General features: G+C 41.0%; 1 protein-coding gene across 1 annotated transcript in view; it reads left to right on the forward strand.

Annotated features, from left to right (window-relative positions):
* The first annotated feature begins 4103 nt into the window (after positions 1 to 4103).
* Positions 4104 to 24398, forward strand: part of LOC311241489 (uncharacterized protein) — a 31236-nt gene continuing 10941 nt past the window's right edge. The window contains exons 1-4 of the mRNA XM_084330331.1: positions 4104 to 4517; positions 20226 to 20443; positions 23290 to 23368; positions 23488 to 23578. Of these exons, the coding sequence (XP_084186457.1) occupies positions 4379 to 4517; positions 20226 to 20443; positions 23290 to 23368; positions 23488 to 23578 (527 nt within the window). The 5' untranslated portion in view covers positions 4104 to 4378. The remainder of the gene's footprint in view (positions 4518 to 20225; positions 20444 to 23289; positions 23369 to 23487; positions 23579 to 24398) is intronic.

The raw sequence follows: 24398 nt of genomic DNA on the forward strand, positions 1-24398 counted from the left end.
AAAGATTTAAAATATGCGTATGTACATTTGTGTGTGTATGTACGTATGTAAGTATGGATATGTATGTGGGTACACATACTATACCTAAATGTAAAATTACTTTCTTTGACACAATAAAGTATATAAAAAAAAAATGCATGTCGAGGTACACTTCTAATAGGCTGGGTGCATGACTATAGGGACAAGAACCCAATATTGTCAGGCTCAACCACGATCCAGTTGAGAGTAAAACCTGTTAGAATAGGTCTCACACAAAACTATTATTTTCACAGAGTAGATATGTGAAATTAATTTAAATAATGATGTATTTGCAAGCTAATAATAGCTATTACGTTTAAATTAGTTATTTTGCGCAAAAAACAATAATTTTCACTGCTTTGATTTCAGAGTATGGTATGGTGAATTAGCAGTAATCCACTTGATAAAGTCAAATTTGATGCAACCGAATAAATTAATTCCACGGCTTGAGTCGAGTGAAAATGGATGACTGGCGAGCTTTTAAAGGCGAAAGTAAATAAAAACACAAGGTAGCCTACAACTGAAGACTAAATATTGGGTCCTCCTCTAATGGTCCACAAAAGCAGATTGGTGCATTTAATTCAATAAAAAGATGATAGCCTACTACAGGTGCAATGCTCTCTCTCTGCATTTGCTTGAAAAATCGGGACATTTGGACTGCGAAGTGCGCTTGATCTCTATCACATGGCAGTTTAATTGCGCCTAGGTGGGCATTGAGATTTTGACACATGTGCGCTACACGCGTGTATACCAAACCCAGCCGCATTTCTCGGAGACGCTCTCTGATTGGCCGACGCCTGTTTCTACACTGGTTAAGTTTAGGCACTCTTCGAAGTTGGTTAAGGTTAGAGTTTGTCTTAGACTTAGAGCCAGTGGCGGCCGGTACATTCTTCTCCATGGGGGGCGCTATACCAAACATTTTGCAAACATGTACCACGCATTGGCGAATATTTAATTAGGTACAACTATCACCATTGCCATCAATCAATATGTGATCACAGTCAGTCAAATTCAGCCACGCTTCCAATATGCCCTACACAATCAGAGTGAGAGAGAGAGAGAGAGAGAGAGAGAGAGAGAGAGAGAGAGAGAGAGAGAGAGAGAGAGAGAGAGAGAGAGAGAGAGAGAGAGAGAGAGAGAGAGAGAGAGAGAGAGAGAGAGAGAGAGAGAGAGAGAGATATCGCAACTCTACCTTGTTAAGTTGAAACGCACAGTGGTCCAGCAGGCAGAAGGGCTTGATAAAGTAAATCCACTCCATGTCCACACTGCATCCATATATAGCTTCTTGTTAGCCTTAGCTTAGGCAACAAGTACTGTGTGAGTGACGAGCTGTGTCTTTGCCCATTTCCGCGTCGAACAGCCTGCAAACTACCTGGCGTTCCTATCGCCCTGCTCTAAGACAAACTCTAACCTTAACCAACTTTGAAAGAGTGCCTAAACTTAACCGTCGAAAGAACTTGCCGTCACGCTCTAAGACAAAGTGTGACTGCATCACAACAACACAACAGCTAGCATCTAGTAACTATCTACTAACCAGAAACTGTCGTCGGCCAATCAGAGAGAGCGTCTCCGCGAAATGCGGCTACGGAAAAAACTGGCATCGGCCAATCAGAGAGCGTCTCCGAGAAATGCGGCTACGGAAATTATAGACGCTGCTTGCTTTGATCGCTTTAAAACGCGCCCGGCTTCCATCATAATACATCATATTTCAACGCACAGCGCGTTACGCACTGATTGGCTGCGACGGATACAGCGATGAAACCAGTGCACGGCATGCACGCCCACTGTAAGCGCTATTGCGTCTAGCCCGAGAGAAATGCGGCTACGGGTTGCCCGAGAGAAATGCGGCTACGGAACGTATTCTCTATCAGACAGTCACTTCCTGTTCCATGAAAACAATTATTTATATTTGATATATTAACGTTATATTGTGCATTGGAAACACAAACATACTTAAAATGAGTAAATATTATTCATTTTAAACATGTTTATATTATTTATAGGGCTATAAAAAAAATAAAAAAATATTTCTTCTTCTTCTCTCTTTTAACGGGCCGCCACTGCTTCGAGTGTGACGGCAAGTTCTTTCGACGGTTAAGCTTAGACACTCTTTCGAAGTTGGTTACGGTTAGAGTTTGTCTAACCTTACCCAACCTACCCAACCTCCTCCAATGTACAGTTTCTACGTCAAATGTATATACTTTTTTTCTGGACTCTTTTCGTATCACAAACAGTACTGTATTTGCAAATCTGGTATGTCATAAATGTATAGATGTAGCAGTACTGTCTATCTGTATGTCATGTCATATATGTTACGATGAATTGAAAATGGGGGACCCTGATGTAAACGAGACGAAAGTCTTTCTCTGGTCTGCATCCCATTAACAATTGTATGTATTGAGCTGTAGGCCTACTGTACTGTACCCATTCTGCAATCTGTTAATAAAGTTTTCAATCAATCAATCAATCAGGTAGTTTGCAGCATAGATATATATATAGAACACTAGATAGCTTACCCGCGCTGCCGGCCAATGGAGAGCGACGTCGTCGTAGGGCGGCCATCTTGCCAGGGGCAGCTCAGCTACTGATAACATTAATGTATGGTGCATGTACTATTTAAATAACCATAGATTGCTCAATTCTTTACCGATTTTCAAACGGGTTGGTTTGCTATAAACATCAAATATGTAGTTATGATACTGCATACTTATAAAAATGTTTTTTTTTTAAGATTTTTTTTTTACAAACCGCTTGAATCATAGCCACGTTAATAATGCTTGTAATAAACCAAACCGTTTGTAAATCCGTCAATATTTCAGCGAGTTATGACTGAGTATTTTTGTCTGTGCAGATCACTCACCCTCACTCAAGGCTGACTCGAGCAAGATGGCGGCGGTTCAGAGACGCTGGTGACTCCACCTTAAGCTATCTAGTGTTCTATATATATCTATGGTTTGCAGGCTGTTTGACGTGGAAATGGGCAAAGACACAGCTCGTCACGGATTGGGCAAACGCGGCAGTGGCCAATCAGAGAGCGTCAGTCAGTGCCAATCAGAGAGCGTCTCCGAGAAATGCGGCTGGGTTTGGTATACACGCGCTCTACACACCAAAATAAGACGAAGAAGAAGACGAAGAAGAAGAAGAAGAAGAAGAAGAAGAAGAAGAAGAAGAAGAAGAAGAAGAAGAAGAAGAAGTTCAGACAGGAAGTAAGTCAACCATATTTTGCTCTCGCGAGCTGTGTCAAGGTAACTTAATTAAGACTTTCTTTCGAGAAGTTTTGTATTAAAAATAAAAGCAATCCATTTGGCATACACGTGTTAATGCTTTTGTCTCTGACACTAACACAAAATAAACTATATTTTGGGGAATTTCTACATTATCTATAACGTGTACCAAAAAATATATATATATATATATATATATATATATATATATATATATATATAAGTAACATATGTAAAAATGATTTAGCCTGTGATTAAACAACATATTAAAACACATAGACCAGATGATAAAGGAATCTCTCTTCTTTCAATAGCAATGCTAGGCAGGCTACATACTCCTGACATTGCTCTTTACCCTATAGGCATATTCCTTCCTTGTATACAAAGTTACTTGACAAATAATGAGATTCTAATTCCAATAATTCACACATATCACATTGTTTCTTTTAAATGTGTCTTAAACATAATTAGCTAATGAAAGAAAATACTTTTGATAAATCGTATTAAGGCCCATACTAGGCTATATACTAGCAGGGAGGAAGTAATTGAGGCTGGAGTATAGAGTCCAGGACCAGTGGTGACCTGGACACTTGCTTTGAGTTTAATCTCCATTGCTAATGAAACGAGAGTCCTTTAATATAATCTCTCTACATACACGTAAATTATCATTTGACAGTTTGAGCTGTACCCATTCTGCAATCTGTTCATTCAAGTTTTCAATCAATTCAATCCAATCGATGACATGATACAACAGGTTTCATCAACATTGTATCCAACAAACAATGGGAACCTTTATTTTGAAAAGGTTAGTCAATTTCTACACGGAAATAGAATCCCTTATTTAAACTGGCTTGACGCAGGCGCAATCACGGCTCCGTCTTCGCTCTCAGAAGGTTGTTGATGTTGTTGCCTTGTTGGTCCTCCTGATTGACCACATTTGGATTTGGATCGAAGAAGAAAGAAAGAAAGAAAGAAAGGGAATGGTCGAGGTTTAAAATAGTCGCTAACGCCACACAGCCTCGCCAGGGTCCTCCTCCTCCTAGGCTTTATTATATCGCATCTCGCTGTTAGTGTTGACTATCCACGGTCCTTTGTGTGGTTCAGCACCGCTGCCTGCCTGTTAGCCGAGGAGGAGGATGGTGCTGTCAGCATCACAACAAGGCGTCGTCGCCTTCACGGCGGTTCTCTTCACGTTCGTCGTGTTGCCCCGGATGTTCGGCGTCGGCACCGGGTCCAAGGAGAACCGAGGGTTCGACCCGCGCTACAACAGGAAGGGTGCGTGACGTCATTATGGATTTTAAAAGCATGTCAAAATGTGCCTACTGTATACACTATATAGCAACTATCTGCAATCTGTTAAATAAAGTTTTCACTCATTCAGTCGTGTAGCTATGTAGACTTAAAGGGGAACTACGCCCAATTATACAATTCATACATCTGTGTTTTGTTTTATTTGCCACATATATATAAGGTACATTAAACATTACAGTGAAATGCTTGGTTCTGTATGAGCCCCCAAAGCAGCTCAAAGGCACTAAAAACAAGATCACAAACATCATCACAAAACAAACTGGTCAGACTACTGCTTGACCTTACTCCTAGAACCCACCTCACCCCTGCCCACTTTGACTACCTAGGATGGCTTAGAGTAGAAGACAGAGTACAGCAACTTGCAATGGGCCTGGTCTACAAGATACACTACACGACCAATGTAGAATCGAATAGAATAGAAAACTTTATTGCCATTTCAACACATGGTTGATTGGGATTTGTCTCTGTGCCAAACATACAGTACATGCAGTATAAAAACACAGAAGGAAGATCACAGCCAATGATTTTTGACACAGTGCGTACAGTTCTTTCTAGCTGTCACCCATTGGACGGTGGGGTTTCCGTACCACACCGTCACTGAGAAGGTGAGGACACTCTCCAGTCTCCACAGTGGCTCTGTAGAAGCTGAGCATCGCCTCCCTGGACACACCAAACTTCTTAAGTTGGCGCTGGGAGTGGAGCCTCTGGTGGGCCTTGCTGATTATGTGGCTGATGTTAACTTCCCAATTGTAAATGATCACATATGGTGGTGCCAAGGAATTTAAAACTGTCTACTCTCTCCACCTGCTGGCCATTTATGAACAGAGGAGGGTGGACATGTGCATTGACATATTGTCAAAATACATGTCGAAATACTTCCCAAAGGTCCGTGAATACCACGACCACAACACCACAGGGAGGAGTTCCACAAACATGTTCAACCCAGATTCGGCACAAACAAGGGACTAAACACGTTTCGCAATTATGCCACACCAATGTGGAACGCCCTACCCACAGCCGTACAAAAATGTGAATCCCTACCCACCTTCAAAACCGCTCTCAAAGGGCACCTACGGGAGGCTGCGACTCGAAACTGGCCCCTGTAAATGTCCAACCCCCCACTCCCACCCCCTCCTAATGTACAGTTTCCTCCCCCTCGTATTGTATATATTTTCTGTTAGGATCTCTGTTTAACAGTACTGTATATTATATCTTGTATACATGTCACAAATGTAACAGTACTGTATATACCTGTATGTCATAAATGTCATGATATATATCTGTATGTTGTGTATGTCATAAATGTCATTATTGAAAATGGGGGACCCTGATGTAAAGTTTTCAATCAATCAGATTGTGCTTCATACAGTAAAAAAGTACACGACACTAAATATACAAACTAAAGTACAAAACTAAGTACAAAATGCAAACTTTTTAAAGTGCAAAAATCCAAAAGGAGGTAGACAAAATAGACCAAAGATAGACAAAATCTTTTTTGTGATGGATACAAAATATTGTGTAGCAATATGGTGTAGCCCTACATGTTATTTCTATGGTTTAAGGGCCTGTGTTGACCGGGGACGTTTTATGAGTTGTCAGCTCCTTTCTGTCATTCATTTCTATGCTACAGACGCGACAGGAGTGCTCCTTTTCCCAGCGCCGCGCCTCGCGTTTTAGCGCTCTCGGCGGCCAGCGTTTTTGGGCGGAGCGCTCCCAGCGCATAAAGTTGAAACTAGTTCAACTTTTGAAGAGGAGCGCCGCTCATCAAGGTAACTTTTTTCGACCGACCAATCAACATCGAGCACCTAAGTGGTGGAGCCGCGGCAGTCGCGAGACTCAGGAAAACGCTCTGAGCTTTTTTTTTTTGCTTTTCAAAGCGGTCAGTCTTGAAAAAAACGTCCCCGGTGGACACAAAGCCTAAGGCAGTACAAAATGATTAGTGAAAATGAGCAACTCTCTCCCCAAATCCAAAAATGAAGTGGGAAAGTTGTTATAGATGACACTGAACACACCCTGTTTCAGAACTAAGAACACTACAACAGAATAAAGCTCAAAAGAAAAAGGTGTGTCCACAAAAAAAAGGTGAAGAACGGCCCCTTCAGTAATGTTGTCAAACGGCGACCTCTAGCCAAAATAGCCCCTCTTGGCACTGCACATTGTTTACCTTTTTTGTTTTGCTCTGATGTGTAGAGAGAGAGATACATTGGCTTATCTCTAAAGGAACCCATATGGCAAGTTCTATATCGAATAATAATTCTTCACTTGTTCTTCTTGGTAGAATCCTGCACAAAGTTAGCCTATTTAGCAAATCAACTGGCAGGCCCCATTAGCTAAGCAGGTCCTGGAAAATGTCAATGCTGGAGCCCAGAGAGGATAATACTTAATTTTAGAATCTGCACAAGTGGTGCCACAGACAACCGTGCGTAGGGCATATACTCGACTCCAACCCACACGTCAGACCAAAACAAAATAATAATAAACAAAGTGCGATATCAAGTGGGACTCTCTTGCCTAGAGGTCATTGTTTGACGACTTTACAGATTCGACCTTTGACCTCTTAATCGGGTATCGGGCCGAGATTTATTTCACGTCATAGATGGATCAGTACAGTCTGTATTAATTAATGTTGTTTCTTTTTCAAATGTAGCCAAGAGAAAGACCTTAACCCTATCAAAACAGCAGTCAAAGTGTATATTTTCAGCACTACGTTTGTTTACCAATGATTTTAAGTGTTATTAACGAAATATGAGCTTATAGAAATGTCCACGCATTGCATCAGAAACCGGATGATTTAGATGCGAGGAAATGATGCCGTCATGAAATCGTTGTAGTCCTAAGAAAGAGGAGACCCAGGGCTTTCGATGAACATAAAAAATGTATAAAACTACACTACCTAGCTCACGAACCTGCAGCCGGCTGACGCGAAAAGAAAATATTGACGTTATTTACGTGATTTATATCTCACGGGTTGAACAAACCTGAACGTTATTGCTATAAAATACAACATATATTGTTTCTTTACCTTTCTGTGAACGTCTAGAAAAAAACTGTCGCAATCTGGTGAAAAATGGCGGAGCTATGGACATTATACAAAAGTAATTGTACTTACAGTAGATTTCATTTACAGTCTTTGCTGCCCTGTAACGGGCGCCTGGTGGTACTAAATCCAGATTTAACTCTGCCATTGGAAAGAGGAGATTTGGCCCAATCCATAGATGTATGACTTGGGCCATAATAAGGTCATTTATAGGCCTTCTATTCTATATTCATATTTCAAATTGCATGTGTCTGGATGGCAAAATTCAGTACTGTATCTACAAATCCCCCTGTAAATCATCTGCCCTTTATTAATTTGTTTAGATTCGTTGTACACTTGATCTCAAGAAGGTGCTGAATGAGCTCTGTGTCAATTTCTTCACGTCTGGTCAATGTTAGCAAGCATGGTGTTATTCACCGTCAAAGATTAATTTCTTTTTTTATAATAATTTATATTCTCCTTTTGGTTCATTACAATTTACTCAAGCATAGTAACGGACACAATATTTCTGACACTGGGAATACATTCCCTGAGGTCCATAGATGTCCCTATATACCAAGAACATGCAAATGGCCCTTGTAGAAGTGGAGCAATCTTCCATTTACTTGGGTATGTACTTTTAGGTGAATTTTCTGAAAATATGGCTAGGGCTCCTTTTTTTTTTTTTTTTTTTTAACTTAAATTTTTTATTAACATTTATTCAGACAGACAGCACTTACAAAACATAAATAATAAAAAATGAAGAGACTAGTATCACAATAAAAACAAAAAGAAAAAACAGTGCACATAAATATTTACATGGGTATCACATGGTTAGTTGTCTTGTTCCCCTACTGTTGTTTTCTAGGTATTTGATACAAAGGCTGATTGTGTATCTCCCTTAAACAGGCATAAACAGGTAATTCCTACTCAAAGACAATAAATGCTGACTAAGGTTTGTATGTGTGATCTGGGTCCAGAGACCCTCCTTGAGTTTCTTTCTTCCCTTCTCCTTCGTCCTTTCTTTTTTTTTCTCTTGTTTATTAACTTTCACTTTGCCTTTTGTTTCACCCATTCACAAACCACATCATCCCTGAATATTTAATAACACACTGTTAAACAGACATAAATAATAAGGTATAAAAGCATTCAGCACTTGTAATATCCCAAAAACAAAATAGATAATATTAACTAAAGTACAGGTGTGTGACATGGGTTCATAGACCCTGCTTGAACATCTTTCCTCCTTTACCCTTCGCTCTCTTGTGTTGCATTTGGTTCTTCCTCTGTGATGTCGTTCTCGTTCCTTTTATAATCCTCCCACTTTCCCCATCTTTCCCCAAATTTCTCTTCCTGTAACCTCAGCATGTGTGTTATCCTTTCCATATCATTTCCAGAGTGCTGTATATGTACAGTTTATTCTCCCTCAAATGTATATACTCTATTATATATACTCTACTATTTTTGTATCACAAACAGTGCTGTATATTTGTAGACCTCTTCCAATGTACAGTTTATTCCCCCTCAAATGTATACTCTATTATTACTATATAATACTCTACTATTTTTGTATCACAAACAGTGCTGTATATTTGTAGATCTGGTATGTCATAAATGTCTAGTATATTTGTAGATCTGGTATGTCATAAATGTCTAGATGTAACATTACTATTTGTAGATCTGGTATGTCATAAATGTCTAGATGTAACATTACTGTCTATCTGTATGTCATGTTATGATGAATTGAAAATGGGGGACCCTGATGTAAACAAGAGTTGTGTATGTCGTAAACGAGAGAGAGAGCAAGCTAGAGAGCCCCCCCCCCCCCTCATCCGCATGCGCAGTAGTGCAAAGACTTGTCCATGCCACAATACTTGTCCACGCCACGAAGCCTTGCCTCAAACCCGTCCATGCCACGAAGCCCCGCCCAGACGTTGGGCTCTGTGGCTCTGCAGATATACCCTATTGTCTGGTTGAGACCATAGTATCCAGCTGCAGCCCGGTAGTCCATACTGGGAGAACTAGTATCTAGCTGCATCCCGGCAGACCATACTGGGAGAGAGATAGTGATATTTCTTGATGTTTCCTTTTTTTAAGTAAGTAAAGAGGCCTATGTTCATATCGGTGAGCACAATTTGTAACACAAATATACAGTAGTTTCATAAAAAAAATATATATATATTACCCAAAAATATATATATTACAAAAAAAATATATAATTTTTTTTTGCCACAAGTATCGGTATCGGCCGATTGTGTTAGTTGAACAATCGGTATCGGTGGCAAATTTTCATATCTGTGCATCCCTACTATCCGTCTAGACCAGGGGTCAGGAACCTTTTTGACTGGGAGAGCCATGAAAGCCAAATATTTCTAAATATATTTCATTGAGAGCCATATAGTATTTTTAACTTATAATAAATTAAATATGTCTTACTTTTTTTTTTTTTTTTTTTTTTTTTTTTTTATAAACTTTGGCCATTCCGCTGGCTCTTTTTTGCGTTTATCGCATTTTCTCTGGTCAAGAATGACCGACAGAAACAGGTTGAATGGGGGTACAGATGGGGGGAAGACACTCTGAGAAAGTTACTCTTAGAAACTTGCTACCCCAGATCCGTGACGAGCACGGTTGTCCCCGGCGCCGAAATAGCGCTCAAGGTACGCGGTGAGCTACTGGAGCTCCCCTATATATGTCTTACTTTTAATGCGACTTCTGGTGCTGCATGGTTTTGCTGATGGCCTTGTAATCTGGTTCATACGTGGTGAGGTTGAGCTTCATGCAGGCGTTGAGGCTTCGATCAGTCAAACGTGAGCGTAGGTTGGTCTTAATGTTCCTCATATGCGAGAATGACTGCCCACATGCATAATATGTAGAGCCAAACATGGTCAATACGCCAATACTCACGCTGCATTGTGTGGTATGTCACAGGAAGCTCGTTCCAAGTTTTAAGAATCAGCTGGTCTTCAGGTTGAAGATTTTTAATTTCTGTCCACTTGTGTTCCCTCGCCAGCTCTGCTCGCTATATCTTCAGCTACAGATACTATTGGCTGTATCTTCAAAACTAATTTCTGTTTACTTTAAAATGACACAGTATTATTAAGATTTTTTTATTTTTATTTTTTTTACTCAAACATTTCTGGGAGCCATATGCTGTCACCAGAAGAGCCATATATGGCTCGCGAGCCATAGGTTCCCGACCCCTGGTCTAGACGTTAGCCTAGCTTAGTTAGCACAATGAATATAAGTGGACAGTACCGATTAGCTTAGGCACTGGCCAACTAACATCTCTCCCGGAGTTTAAGCTAGGCTACCAGTACTGTCTACTTCCATTCATTGTGCAGCCGTATAGCTTTATACTGAAAGACGCACAGAGAGGAAACTGGTATCGATGTTATTGTCTCACTCTGGAGAAGACTATAAGCATGTAATCTTGGTGTGTTCCTTTTTAATAATGCACCAGGTTATAGGGTTCCTTAGGGATGGGCAAAACTCGCAATATTGCTATTAGATATTGTCATGACAAATATTATGTCATTATAGAAATATATATTCTATCATACATATTCGACTAGTTTAATATGGGTCAACTAAACGGCCCAGACACTAGGCTACAGAGTGACACTGTCTCTTTAACAACGACCAAGGTTGGGGAGAAGATGACATTTGGCCTATCTTTTTCTTTTCTAGTGTGTGAGCCGTAGCAAAGCTATTTCCCTCGCCAGTTAAGACATAACAATAACACCTCCTAGCCAAGGCTTGTTTAACACTTTGATCGCCGGGGTTAAATTCATAATTTACCATCCCTCGCCAGCCCTATTTAACATGGAGAAGTTCCCCTTCTTTGCAGGGCTATAACCTTTTAAATTGTATTGCTCAATTGACATTACTATGGCCCATTCAATGTCCTATATCTATTGTTCAGGGTGTAGCAACGTTATACTTTTTCATTCACATATTCATACTAAAATACGGTCTAAAGTATAAGTATGTTTTTATTGTTTTCTGCAGCTTTCTCCAGAACTTTATTTATAGCCCTAAATGCATTATATTGATGATCAAATACAGTTTGGTAGGAATCTGTGCGAGATAAAAAATTTCAACTGGACGTGGTTCTAGGAGTTACTACGTATGATCTGATGTTGACCGGATGGGCGGGGGGTCGTTTATAATTCCGTGGGCAACGTTATATCATTCATCTAGTGTGGGTGATATGATCATCAGAGCAGTTAGTATCGAAGACATTAACAAATAACACTGAAACTCACCGTAGCTTCCTCTCGCCGTTGGGAGATGAGCGTGGAACAGAATTTTTTCTATTATGGGATGTCGAAATATCCGATCCATTTCCAGGTTGTATAATAGTATATACGTCCAAATCATGTTGTTTATCGAGTTATTGGTAACGGATCACTATCCGTTGTGATCAGCTCGAGTCCTGGGACTATTACCGAGTGATCGGACCCAATTGAAATGAGCACCAGCTTCCACTTCCTGTTTCTCCCCTGGGCGATCCGCCGATCGGCCACCAGGTGGCGCTCTTGACCAGGGTTCTATCTCACTTCCTGGTCAGAAGCTTGTGTACACTCGTAGTCTCTGATTAGTAACTGAGCATTTTCACTGTGGCCACAATGAATAAATCTATGTTAATTTTTTATATAACTCTACTCAGTTCAGATTTACTTGGCTCATCCTTTGTTCTCTTAGTCATTTCCACGACAATAGTCGCTGGGAAATATTGAAATACTAATGAAACCCCAGCCCCCACATATGATTTTGTTTTTACTTAATGGTGAACATGAGATAATCAAACAAGCGGGCTAGCTGCCTGCTGTCATTGCAAATAGTTAGATATTTGGGAGTTGCAGCAGACTAATATTATTTCCAGGAACAAAAGCATTCACCCCGAAAGTTATGTCGTTGATAGTTGAAATGTCTGAGCTTCCACATTAACATATGTTTTTGTTTTTGACTTAATAGCGATAATTGAAACAAGCAAGCTAGGTGGTAGGGATGGGCATTTAAAAAATAAATCCAGATCGATTGATCGCATGATATACTCGATTAATTGTGTATTACGTACTCGTGGAGGGGAAAAAAACAGTACAAAAATTTAACTTTTGTAATTTTATTTGTTTTAATTAAAACTTAATTTTGTTCATTCACGTATATGTTTAATGAAACCAACAAACCGTTATAATTAGGGCTGACCTTCGAATTTTCTTTTGGAATTCGAAGCTTCGGGCCGAGATTCGATTTTAATTCGAAGCTTCGAGATACATTTTTTTTAATTTAATTTTTTTTTTATATATATATTTTTATGTTGTCGGACTTGCACAGCACTTTCTTCAACTTTGTCAGTGCTGTAAAGTTTAAACCTTTTTAAATCATAGACAAACTAAACACTTTGCATTCATGAAATATTGTAAGCCGTCATTTGAGGCTTTATAAAAGCAGCACAATGAACACAATCTGTCAGTGCAGAGTCCGACCTCATCTTGAATAACAAACGGCATTGCTTGTTGTAGTTAACAAAGAGAGGCAGAGTTGATTTTGCACCAAAAAAAAAAATCATTTTTTTAATAGATTCAAATTTTATTTTCATATAATCCCATGCCCATCGAACGAAGCTTCAACGTATTTAAGACAGCCCTAGTTATAATCTTACACATACATGTGAAACAAATATGCAAAAAAATAATAATAATAATAAAAGAACATTTTTAATAAATTTTTTTTTATAATTTAAGATTGAGTTTTCTCATAGCCGCGAGTAATCGATTACTCACGCCCATCGCTACTAGCTGGCTGCTGTCATTGCTAACGGCTAACGCTAGTGGATCAGGCAAACGTAAAGCATTCATTCCGAAAGTTACATCACTGATGCTTGATATGATGGCAGCATCCACATTGTCTGTGCTGAATGTTTGTTAGTGTTTGGTATTTTTTGTGGGTTTTTAGTACTTTTAAACAATCATTTTTAACAAAATACAGTTTTACCTTTAGTAAGTACTGTAGTAGTCATCGATTTGTGACTTTTTTTGAGCTATTACTTTCTCTGTGGACTGTGGCCTGTAGCTGTGTTTACACCAGCCCTGCACCAGCTACCAGCTACCAGCTACCACCAGGCCAGCCCCAGGCTATCTGCTACCAGTCACCACCTCCACCAGGCCAGCCCCAGGCTACCAGCTACCAACCACCACCACCAGGCCAGCCCCAGGCAACCAGCTACCAGCCACCACCACCAGGCCGGCCCCAGGCTACCAGCTACCAGCCACCACCACCAGGCCAGCCCCAGGCTACCAGCTACCAGCCACCATCACCAGGATACCAGCTACCAGCCACCATCACCAGGCCAACCCCAGGATACCAGCTACCAGGCCATACCCAGGCTACCAGCTACCAGCCACCAGGCCAGCCTCAGGATACCAGCTACCAGCCACCTCCACCAGGCCAGCCCCAGACTACCAGCCACCAGGCCAGCCCCAGGATACCAGCTACCAGCCACCAGGCCAGCCCCAGGATACCAGCTACCAGCCACCACCACCAGGCCGGCCCCAGACTACCAGCCACCAGGCCAGACCCAGGCTACCAGCTACCAGCCACCACAATCAAGCCAGCCCCAGGCTACCAGCTACCAGCCACCACCACTAGGCCAGGCCCCAGGCTACCAGCCACCAGGCCAGCCCCAGGCTACCAGCTACCAGCAGTAGCCCTCTACTGCTTCCATCCATCTGTTCTGAGCCCTGCATAACTCTAGCCCTAAACTCTTCAATCGAGGTACCTACTCCCCTGAGCCCCTTTTTTGGTCTGTGACAATGAAATTATTTGTGTACTTGCTCTGCTTGCTAATCCACTGTGACTATGGGGAAGTTTGGAGGAGTACAGCTAGCGAGTCAGGCTATATGATGCCTACTCTTCTTGTCTCTTCGCATGACAATCATTCTCTCATTAATGGTTTATCTCTTGGGCAACCACCGTCTCAACATCTCCCTAACCCGCTCAGCTATGCAAGCTTTGCAAGCTGGAGACGGCTTCTCAGCCTCACTGTTTTAAAAAGCTCTCTCTCATACACGGCCACTCATTCTGACACCACAGCCATCAAGGCAAATCTCCCGCTTTCTTGGACAAGAAAGAGATTTTTAGTTCTTCTTCTGCTTTTAATTTCTGGGAATGTACAACCAAATCCCGGCCCAGTGTTGGACTGCAGTCCCCCTGCAGATTTTAAATATTCTTCTACCACCGAGATGCTGGATTCCTCAGTGACAGCCGACGCGTTTCTTAAACTTGCTAATGCAACCGCAGAGAAAGGTTTGCACTTTGTCCATCTCAACGTGAGAAGCTTACTCAGCAAAATGGAGGAAATCCGCTCTCTCGTTACCGCGACAAATCCTAATTTGTTTTGCTGCTCGGAGACATGGCTCGATAATTCCATCGACAGCTCCGAAATTGGTATAAACAATTATTCACTTGTGAGAAGAGATCGAAACAGAAACGGCGGCGGAGTCTGCGCTTACATCCGCTCAGACATTAACTATGAGCTTAGATCGGTCTCTACTGATGAAATCGAATCCCTGTTCTTGGACATTTACCAGCCCCATTCCAAGCCAATTCTATTTGGAATTTGCTACAGACCCCCAGTCTCGAACTCTTTTTATGAGAGCCTTGAGGCTGTATTGTCATCTTGGGGAGGGGAGGAGAAAGAATGTATATTAATGGGCGATTTTAATACTGATGTCACAAATCCCTCTGTTCCAACCCACAAAGTTTATACCAATTTCTGTAAACGGTTCAGTCTGAAGCAATTGATCTCAGAGCACACTCGCGTAACTGATGTATCCAAGACTACTATTGATTTAATCCTAGTTACAGACAAAGTGAACATCCCTAGGAGTGGGGTCATAGAGTATGGGATCAGTGACCACTATCTCATTTATTGTTCGAGGAAGGTGCAGAGAAAGGTTTTTACTGGTCATAAAACTATCTTTGCCAGATCCCTCAAGAATTACTCAGGGGACATTCTGAGGGCCCAGCTAGAGCAAGAGAACTGGTCTCAAGTTCTCAGGGCCAATGAGGTAGACCATGCATGGGGCACTTTTAAATCTCTGTTCTTGAAGGTTATAAACTCTGTAGCCCCCCTTAGACAAACCAGAGTGAAGCAGCGATCAGACCCATGGTTTGACCACACCATAGGTGATAGTATCAAACAGAGGGACTCTGCCCTAGCCAAGTTTAACCGTTCTCAAGATAAGGCTGACTTTGATCACTTCAAAAAACTCAGGAACCAGACTCAGGAAATGATCAGGATAGCTAAGAGAGAATACTTTGCAGAAACCATCAAGGAGAACAGCAATGACCCAACTAAACTGTGGAAAACCCTCAAGCAGCTAGGCTGTGGGGGCGATGCCAACCAAAGGACTACTGAGTCCAACATAGGCCTGTCCACAGACAAGGGAATGGAGTTTGATAAAAAGAATGTAGCCACAATCTTTAATAACTTCTTTACATCGGTAGCAGGTAAGCTTGTCTCTAACCTACCTCCCAAGACAGAGCAGTTTGGTGATGACTTTGTTTCCAACTACTATAGCCAACGAGGGGTTAAGGCAAACTCGTTCTCCTTAAGCAAGGTGTCAGTAGTCAAAGTGGCTGCGATGCTGGGTGAGCTCAAAATCAAGAAGGCCACAGGTGTAGATGGCATCAGTGCCAGGTTTCTGAGGGATGCAGCCGGAGTTATAGCTCCACCAGTAACCCTTATTATTAACCTCTCCCTGGAACTAGGCAAGGTACCCACCGACTTCAAGAATGCCAAAGTCATCCCTATATATAAAAAAGGGAGCAAATCTGACCCCAGCAATTATAGACCAGTCTCAATTTTAAGTGTGTTATCCAAAGTCCTAGAGAAGATAGTCCATGAACAAGTCCAGGAATATGCAAGCAGCCATGACCTCCTGTACGACCTCCAATCCGGCTTTAGGAAGTCTTACTCTACTGAAACATGTCTTCTTTATCTTACAGACAGTATCAGGAGGGAGATAGATTCAGGTAAGCTGTGTGGGCTAGTTCTTCTAGACCTACAGAAGGCTTTCGACACAGTGAACCATGACATACTGCTCTCCAAGCTTAAGGCCTTGGGTATGTCTGAGACAGTGGTCAGATGGTTCTCTTCCTACCTTGCTGATAGGGTGCAGCGGGTCGAGGTCAGTGGCACTATGTCAGAGGCCAAGCCCATTGTATGTGGGGTCCCACAAGGAAGTGTGCTAGGACCTCTCCTTTTTTTACTGTACATAAATGACATGTCAGCAGCATGCTCATGTAACTTGTTTTTATTTGCAGACGACTCAGCCCTGCTAGTCTCACACAAGGATCAGAACACACTAGAACAGATGCTAGGTGAAGAACTTGCAGGGGTCAGCAGGTGGCTTTCGGACAACAGGCTTTCTCTTCACCTAGGTAAAACAGAGGCAGTACTATTAGCCTCCAAGCCCAAGCTCAGGAAAGCACGGGAGTTTAATATCCAGCTAGGAGCTGTAACCCTAAAACAGCAAAAAAAAGCGAAGTATCTAGGCTGTATGATAGACGGGAGCCTAGATGGGGAGGCTATGGCCTCCCAAGTACTGGGCAAAGTCAACGCCCGCACCAGGTACCTAGCTAGGAAAGCCAACCTCCTTGGCAGAGATAGCCTCAGGCTATTAGCAAATAGCCTAGTACTCTGCCACTTTGACTATGGTAGCGTATCGTGGTTCGAGGGCCTGTCAGTGAACATAAAAAAGAAGCTTCAGGTTTCCCAAAATAAGCTGGTAAGGGTGGTAATGGGTCTTGGCCCTCGCACCCACATAGGGAGGAGTCACTTCCAGGAGCTAAACTGGCTTCCTATAGAGGCCAGAGTTACCCAGCTCAGACTGAACATAGTGCACAATATTATAAACCAAAGGTCCCCTAGATACCTCCAAAACTACTTCACCCCGGTCAACGAATCCCACAACCACAGAACTAGAGCAAGCATAGCAAACCTGAAGCCTGCTTCTTTCCGATCGAAACTGGGCCAATGCTCCCTTACTTTCTCTGGAGCCCAGGATTGGAACAAGCTGCCTCTCCCCATCAAGCAGAGCTTGAGCCTCCACAGCTTTAAGAGAAGCGTCAGGAAGTGGCTCATGGACAGAATAGAAGAATAGCCCCCTATAGTTTGAATGGGTTTCCAATCAGTTTTTAGTTATTGTGGGGTATACAATTTTAGCAATAGGTTAGTCTTTTAATGTTTTAAATGTTTGAGCTTTGTGTTATTGTCAGTTTTTAGTTATTGTGGGGTATACAATTTTAGCGATAGGTTAGTCTTATAATGTTTTAAATGTATGAGTGTTGTGTTATTGTCGTGTTTTTTTTTTTGTTGTGGCCTAACAGCCCTGGGACCATGACGGAAATAAGGGTTTTACTCTTTCTCATGTTATCCTTTGGATCCTTGTTGTGTGTTTTTAATCCATCAATAAAATAAAATCAAATAAACCTAGTGAAACAACATGGCAAACATACAAAACGTTGCTACAATGTAACATCTCCAGTCTCTTATTTCTTCATCTTACTTTTCTCTGCTCACAGCTGTTAATGGACTGTTATGCTACCTGGTTAGCTAGCAAGCTGTCAGTCAATAGGATCCCACCTCAATACATCACAGTGTAGGTGCCTGTCATTTTTTTTAATAAAAAATCAAAGAAGCTGGCTATTCTCGGTCCTCGCTCCACAATGGTGTAACAAACTTCCCACCACAGTTAGGGACAGCTGAAACCCGCCCAATTTTCCATCGTCGATTAAAAATACACTTCTTCAATCAATATCTGAAATGAAGAGAACAGAAAAATTAAACAATTAATATTTGTACTATATTTTACTATTATGCACTCTGCTACTAAGTAATCTACCTTGCCTATATTACTAGTAGTACCTACTATGCTAATATACACTCAAGTCTATAGCACTTAAGTTCAACGAACAATGTTACTTACCCTTAGCTGCCAGAGTTGTACGTTTTTATTTTATTTACAGAACTTGTATGTCACTTTGGATAAAAGCGTCAGCTAAATGACTAAATGTAAAAACGGGGGGAAATATATTTTTTTAGACAATTCGTCAAATCTATGCCCATCCCTAGTTCCTTGTATATTTTTCAGCATTTGTTCTCTTAGAATCACCACCAAGGTGGAGCAGATTAGGCTCCAGACTATATAATATAAACGGTCACAAAGTACCTGTTGTTATTTAGTTGTATTTGTTTATTACTTTTTTACCCAGGGACAGTGCACATTAATGAACATAGTCAGTTTCCACATCAATGTAAATGTGCCAGATTTGAGCTAATTAACTAGTTTCCATTTGTAGTCCCTAACTAGTAGGCTTATCCTACATGTCACACAGGCTAAAGGTGTAATACTACTTGATTTTTGAATGGTGAGGATTCGATTATTGGGCTAATTACTTCCCACAGGCTTCCAAACGAGTGTGGTAATCCTGTCCATGCAAGCCAGGGTGGGTCTGCCCGCTAAATGTGGCCAATAACTTACCTGGTAGTGCTGGTACATATAAATGAGAAATTATTTTAGATGCACAGCTTTGGTTGTTTGGCATAACTTTACAAGAAAGTAATGTTAAAGGTGCTATAGTATAGATAACATTCAGCCAGTGCCACTAGATGTCACACTAGAGCAGTGTTTCTCAAAGTGGGGGGCGCGCCCCCCAGGGGGGGCGCAGAGGCATGACAGGGGGGGCCTTTAGATTTATTAAATTGGATTACAGAAAATTATCACTAAAGTGCTATCTGTTGCAGCTGCACTGTTCTCCATGAAAATACCATTTCTCAAAATCTAAAAATCATTATTTAATAAAACACAGAAAAGGATCACCAAGTTACTCTGGATAAAAAAAAACTTTACAGACAACATTGAGACAAAGCTTCCTGACACATCTCCATCCAAACTCTTGGAAGAACTCTTTGAAATCTCATCTGATACCACCTAGAGAGCTAGTTTCAGAGTGTGGTGCTGAGTACCAAGTATCTCATCTCATGGCCCACCAAGTATCTCATGATGCAGCAGTTAAGGTGTTGATACCATTCAGCACCACATACAGTATCTGTGTGAAGCTGGCTTTTCATCCATGACAGCTCTGAAAACAGAATATAGGGCCAATTTGAAAGGTCACGATATTAGTGTTATTTCAATACATTTAAACATGGCCCATTTCATGACTATTTTGTTGGGGGGGGGGGGGGGGGGGCAAAATATTTTGGTCCGCCAAAGGGGGGCCTGACAGAAAAAGTTTGAGAAGCACTGCACTAGAGCACCAACATGGCATTTATCCAATTGGGTGAATTCCATGTGGGGAAATGGGAAGTGGGGAAGTCATACATGCCTGCAACAATGTATATTGTTTTATTTATTTTGTGGGAAAAGCTATTTTTTATTTTTTTATTCTGCATCTTTCTAAAATATCTAATGTATTATATAAAAATGTATTACTCTACATAAAGATTGTATCTATAGCAATTTATTTTTCTTTTTTCTTTTAGATATATTTAGTAATAGGCCTGCTGTGTCTGCCTAATATATATCTTGGTGTGGAAGCATAATTTCGAATATAAAAATGAATTGATGATTGTTTATTTTTGACAGCTGGCCCGGGCCCAGGTGCAGTGAGAGGTCAACCCGTCAGCATGAACGCCCCCGGCACAGCTCAGACACTGGAAAACATGCAGCAGATGAAGATGATGATGGAGCAAGAGATGAAGAGTGAAAAGTACAAACCCAACAGCAACAAGGGCTACGTGTTCACGTTGATGCCCCTCTACGCTATCGGAGTGGGCGTGTTCGCAGCGTACAAGTTTTTGAAGGTAACTAAAGTTATCAAACAAACTACTTTTAGATGTCCCAAGGTCCAGGCTAAAAACAAAATGTGACCGAGCTTTTGCAGTAGCTGCCCCTAAATTGTGCAACAGTCTTCCACTATAAATTAGGTCTGCTCAGACCCTAGAGAATTTTAAGACTCAGCTAAAGACTCACCTATTTTCTTTGGCGTTTTGAGGCTTAGTAAGCCATACATCCCCGGTCGTGTCATGATTGTTTTAATGTATTGCAGCTTTTGATTTTGTGTATACTGTATTTTGTATTTTTTTTGTATTTCTCAGTTTTTATATTGTATTTTTTAGTACTTCTCTATTTTTATATTGTAAAGCACTTTGGTGCAACTTCGGTTGGTTTTAAATGTGCTATATAAATCAAGTTGACCTTGTTACAAACAATGGCTAAGCTCATATTGTGCAGTTATGAGCACCTAAAATCACAGAAGATGCTTTGATTGATTGAAAATTGTATTAACAGATTGCAGAATGGGTACAATACAGTACAGCTCAATACACACAATTGTTAACACTTTGAGTGCCACTCACGAGATTTCTCGGTTTTTTTTATAGGTGGTTGCATGCCACTCACGAGATTTCTCGGATTTTTTATTTTTATTTTTTTTTCGGTCTGAAAAATTATTGCATCACCCGAGCCTACCCGAGTATAGCCGAGGGGCGCCGGCGATCACTGTGGAAAAAAGCGCCCCCCTGTCGTCTCCCAGATGACATAAGTGATTTTGGAATGGACTCAATGAAAATGAATGGGGAAAAAAATCCGGTACTCCACATTTTCCAGTTCACTGATCCAGCCGGGGTTACTAGAGTTCATTCTGGAGCCTCAGATCCCCGTGGATCATGGAGTTCTACTGTATCGCGTTGGATCCATACACGTATCGATTTTTTCGAATGGTGATCAGGAATTGGAATATACCAGTTGGATACCATCTGATGTCAGGTAAGGACTCTATGTTATCAGTGGTAGGATAATCAGAGTAAGTTTGATGAAGTTATAAGCTGTTTTGTGAAATGTCTTCTTTCGGTTTCACTGTAAAAGTCCGTGAGGAAATCAACGGAGCGATTATCAGTGCGCGGCCGTAATGTGCGTGCGTGCACGTATAATATTGATCATCTAGCGTTTATTTGAAAACGATTCATAAAAAGGCCGACGAATATCAACGTTGTGGAATATTCCACTAAAAGACGATTTTCATAGAATGCTCCAGAATGAGCTGTTTTTTATATCAAAACGGGGGCTTTTCTAACTGCTCTGAAACGGCAACAACGCGATAAAAAAACAATCTGCCTTCACAGCACTGACTGGAAAATAGTCTTTGATAATGCGATGGGCAGATTAGACACATAGCCATAATTTAAAACATAGATTAGGCGATATTAACGTTAACATTGGCGCCGATGGTGGCATTCAAGCGGTAAAACGGAAAACCAGGCGTGGCGCTGAAAGTGTTAACGGGATGCAGACCAGAGCAATGGGTCCCCCATTTTCAATTCATCATGACATTTATGACATACATGACATATGGATAGACAGTACTGTTACATCTAGACATTTATGACATACCAGATCTACAAATATACAGTACTGATTATGAGTACAAAAAGAGTTTACAAAGAGTATATACATTTGTATTGTATTCAGGGATGTTCGATATTGGCTTTTTTACCGATATTGTCCAACTCTTAATTTTTTCGGTACCGATATCAACCAATACCGATATATGCGGGGTTTCCCCCCCCAAAAAACGCAATAATTTCAGGTCATTAACATTACATATCTCTTGTCATGGAATTAACACAACATTATGCATACTTTTCACAATAAATAAAATAAAGATTTGTTCTTACTTGCTTGCCTGGGTAAATAAAGGTTAGATAAATGTAAAAAAAAATATATATATATATATCTTTTTTCCGATATTACATTTGAATGCCAATATCGGCCGATAATATCGGACATCCGCAATTGTATTACATTTGTATTGTATTACATTTGTATTGTATTACACACAGAATACGAGCTGCTACCCTCACTCACATAGGCGCTTCAGATCACCCAAGTGGAAACTGAAAAGATAAAATTTTTATTTGTATCGCATTCAATAAGCCTACTTAACAAGCAGGAGAGAAATGCGGTCCAACCTACACTGGATGCAATATAAAAAGGGCTGTGCAATACAAAATAACCTTGGACTTATGGGACTGTGTCACATCAAATTAATGATTTTAGTTTGGAGGGAAGGAAGGAGTTGTTTCTCTGATGTCTTTTCTGTATGTCCGTCTCTGCTGTAACACGGTTGTCCTATGTTCTTCTTTTTGGTAACGCAGTATTGTGTGTTCCGACACAAAACAAATGTCTGTATCAACAGACAATAAACTATCTTATCTTGTATAACACCCAGAGACATTTTAAATCTATAAAAAAATGTAAACATTGAAACCATGGAGAGGTCAGCCCTTACTTTGAAATATTCTTAAAGGGTAGGTTCAGAATTTTGGATGCAATGAACCCTCGTCCATGACGATGTCATCAAAGGGTAGAGTTCTCTCTCAGCACATCCCATGCTGTGCTTCATACTGCATACCCAGCTTCGCCACAACACTAACGTGAAGTTAATGGGGCCACTGTAAAAAGCGCTTAAACATTTGTACAGACTGAAAGAGCTGTGGGTATTCTGTAGTGGTCTTTCAATGGGTTCTTCAGTGGCCGATGCCAGTATCGATATTTCGAGAGCAGGGTGACCAATGGCTGATATAATGATTTAAAAATATGTTTTGATCTGATCAAATGAAACATCTTATTCTTGACTTTGAATTTACAGATCAAGTCCGCAGACGAAAACAACCAAGCTCAACAACGGAGCAAGGTGGTGAAAGGGACCAAGAAGTCGGCGGAGGCAGGTGTGTGTGCAGTGGACGCCAGGATGGTATTTGCGTGCCTTTTTCCATATTGTGGTCGCATGTCTGTTTGCTTACCGTGAATGGATCTGTGTTTTGCATCCTCGCCCCCTTTTCTACAGAGAACCAGCTGAACGAGCTGGAGCAGAGGCTCGCCCAGACGGAGAGGATGCTCAACTCAATACTGACCCAGTTGGACCCACTGACAAACTGGTGAGAGTTACTCCCACCCCCCCATTTTCAATCAATCAGAGTCGGCCCGATCATCAGGGCTTTTGTCCAACAAGTGTTTGCACAAAACGATGTGACCTGCGACTCTTAGGTAAACGATCTGTGGTCGTGAAACCCGACCTTCATTTGATTGTCGTCGTCAAGTCTTTCTTGTCACCCTTTCTTGACAGTAGAAAAGTAGTCGTCAGTAGGCCTTGTTGTACATATGTCGTTTATAAGAGTTAATCAGGTTTCTAAAGACGGGGCCCTTAAAGGGTTGTTTCGCAGACGTTTAAGCTGAATCCCATCGTTCTGTTGTGAGAGGAGGACATGTAATAATCATCGGATATAAAACGATCTAATTGTGGAGGATGAGTTTTGAGCCTAATCTTAAACACAGGTCACCGGTGCTTTTTCCTTTTGAGGAATCTTAGCAGTTTTAATGTAGAAAAATCACTTTTGAAAATGTCTTACTCATCTTGTATTGAGTCAGTCGTTACCTTTTTGCTTTTATCTGTAACCCCTGATGAATAGGAATATTTTAAGGGAAGATCATGAGGCTGTGATCTGAATTATTTTCCAGAAGAGGGCCAATAAGACTGCTGTGAAGGAAGGGTGTGCTGCATTTACAACACAAGACAAAATTAGACCAATGTGGCACAATAATAGTTTTATCTCGATTATCTTGTTTTCATGATTGTGGGAAGCTTGATTGAATCACTTGATTAGTTGGTTGTGATCATTCTGGTTTTTTCCCCTTGGGATTGGGTTTTATGAACGTACCAGCTTTTTAACAGAATCCATTATTGGTTGCTTTTTTGGG

This window comes from Notolepis coatsorum (genome assembly GCF_963971535.1).
Source record: "Notolepis coatsorum genome assembly, chromosome: 15".
In the NCBI taxonomy this organism is placed as follows: domain Eukaryota; kingdom Metazoa; phylum Chordata; class Actinopteri; order Aulopiformes; family Paralepididae; genus Notolepis; species Notolepis coatsorum.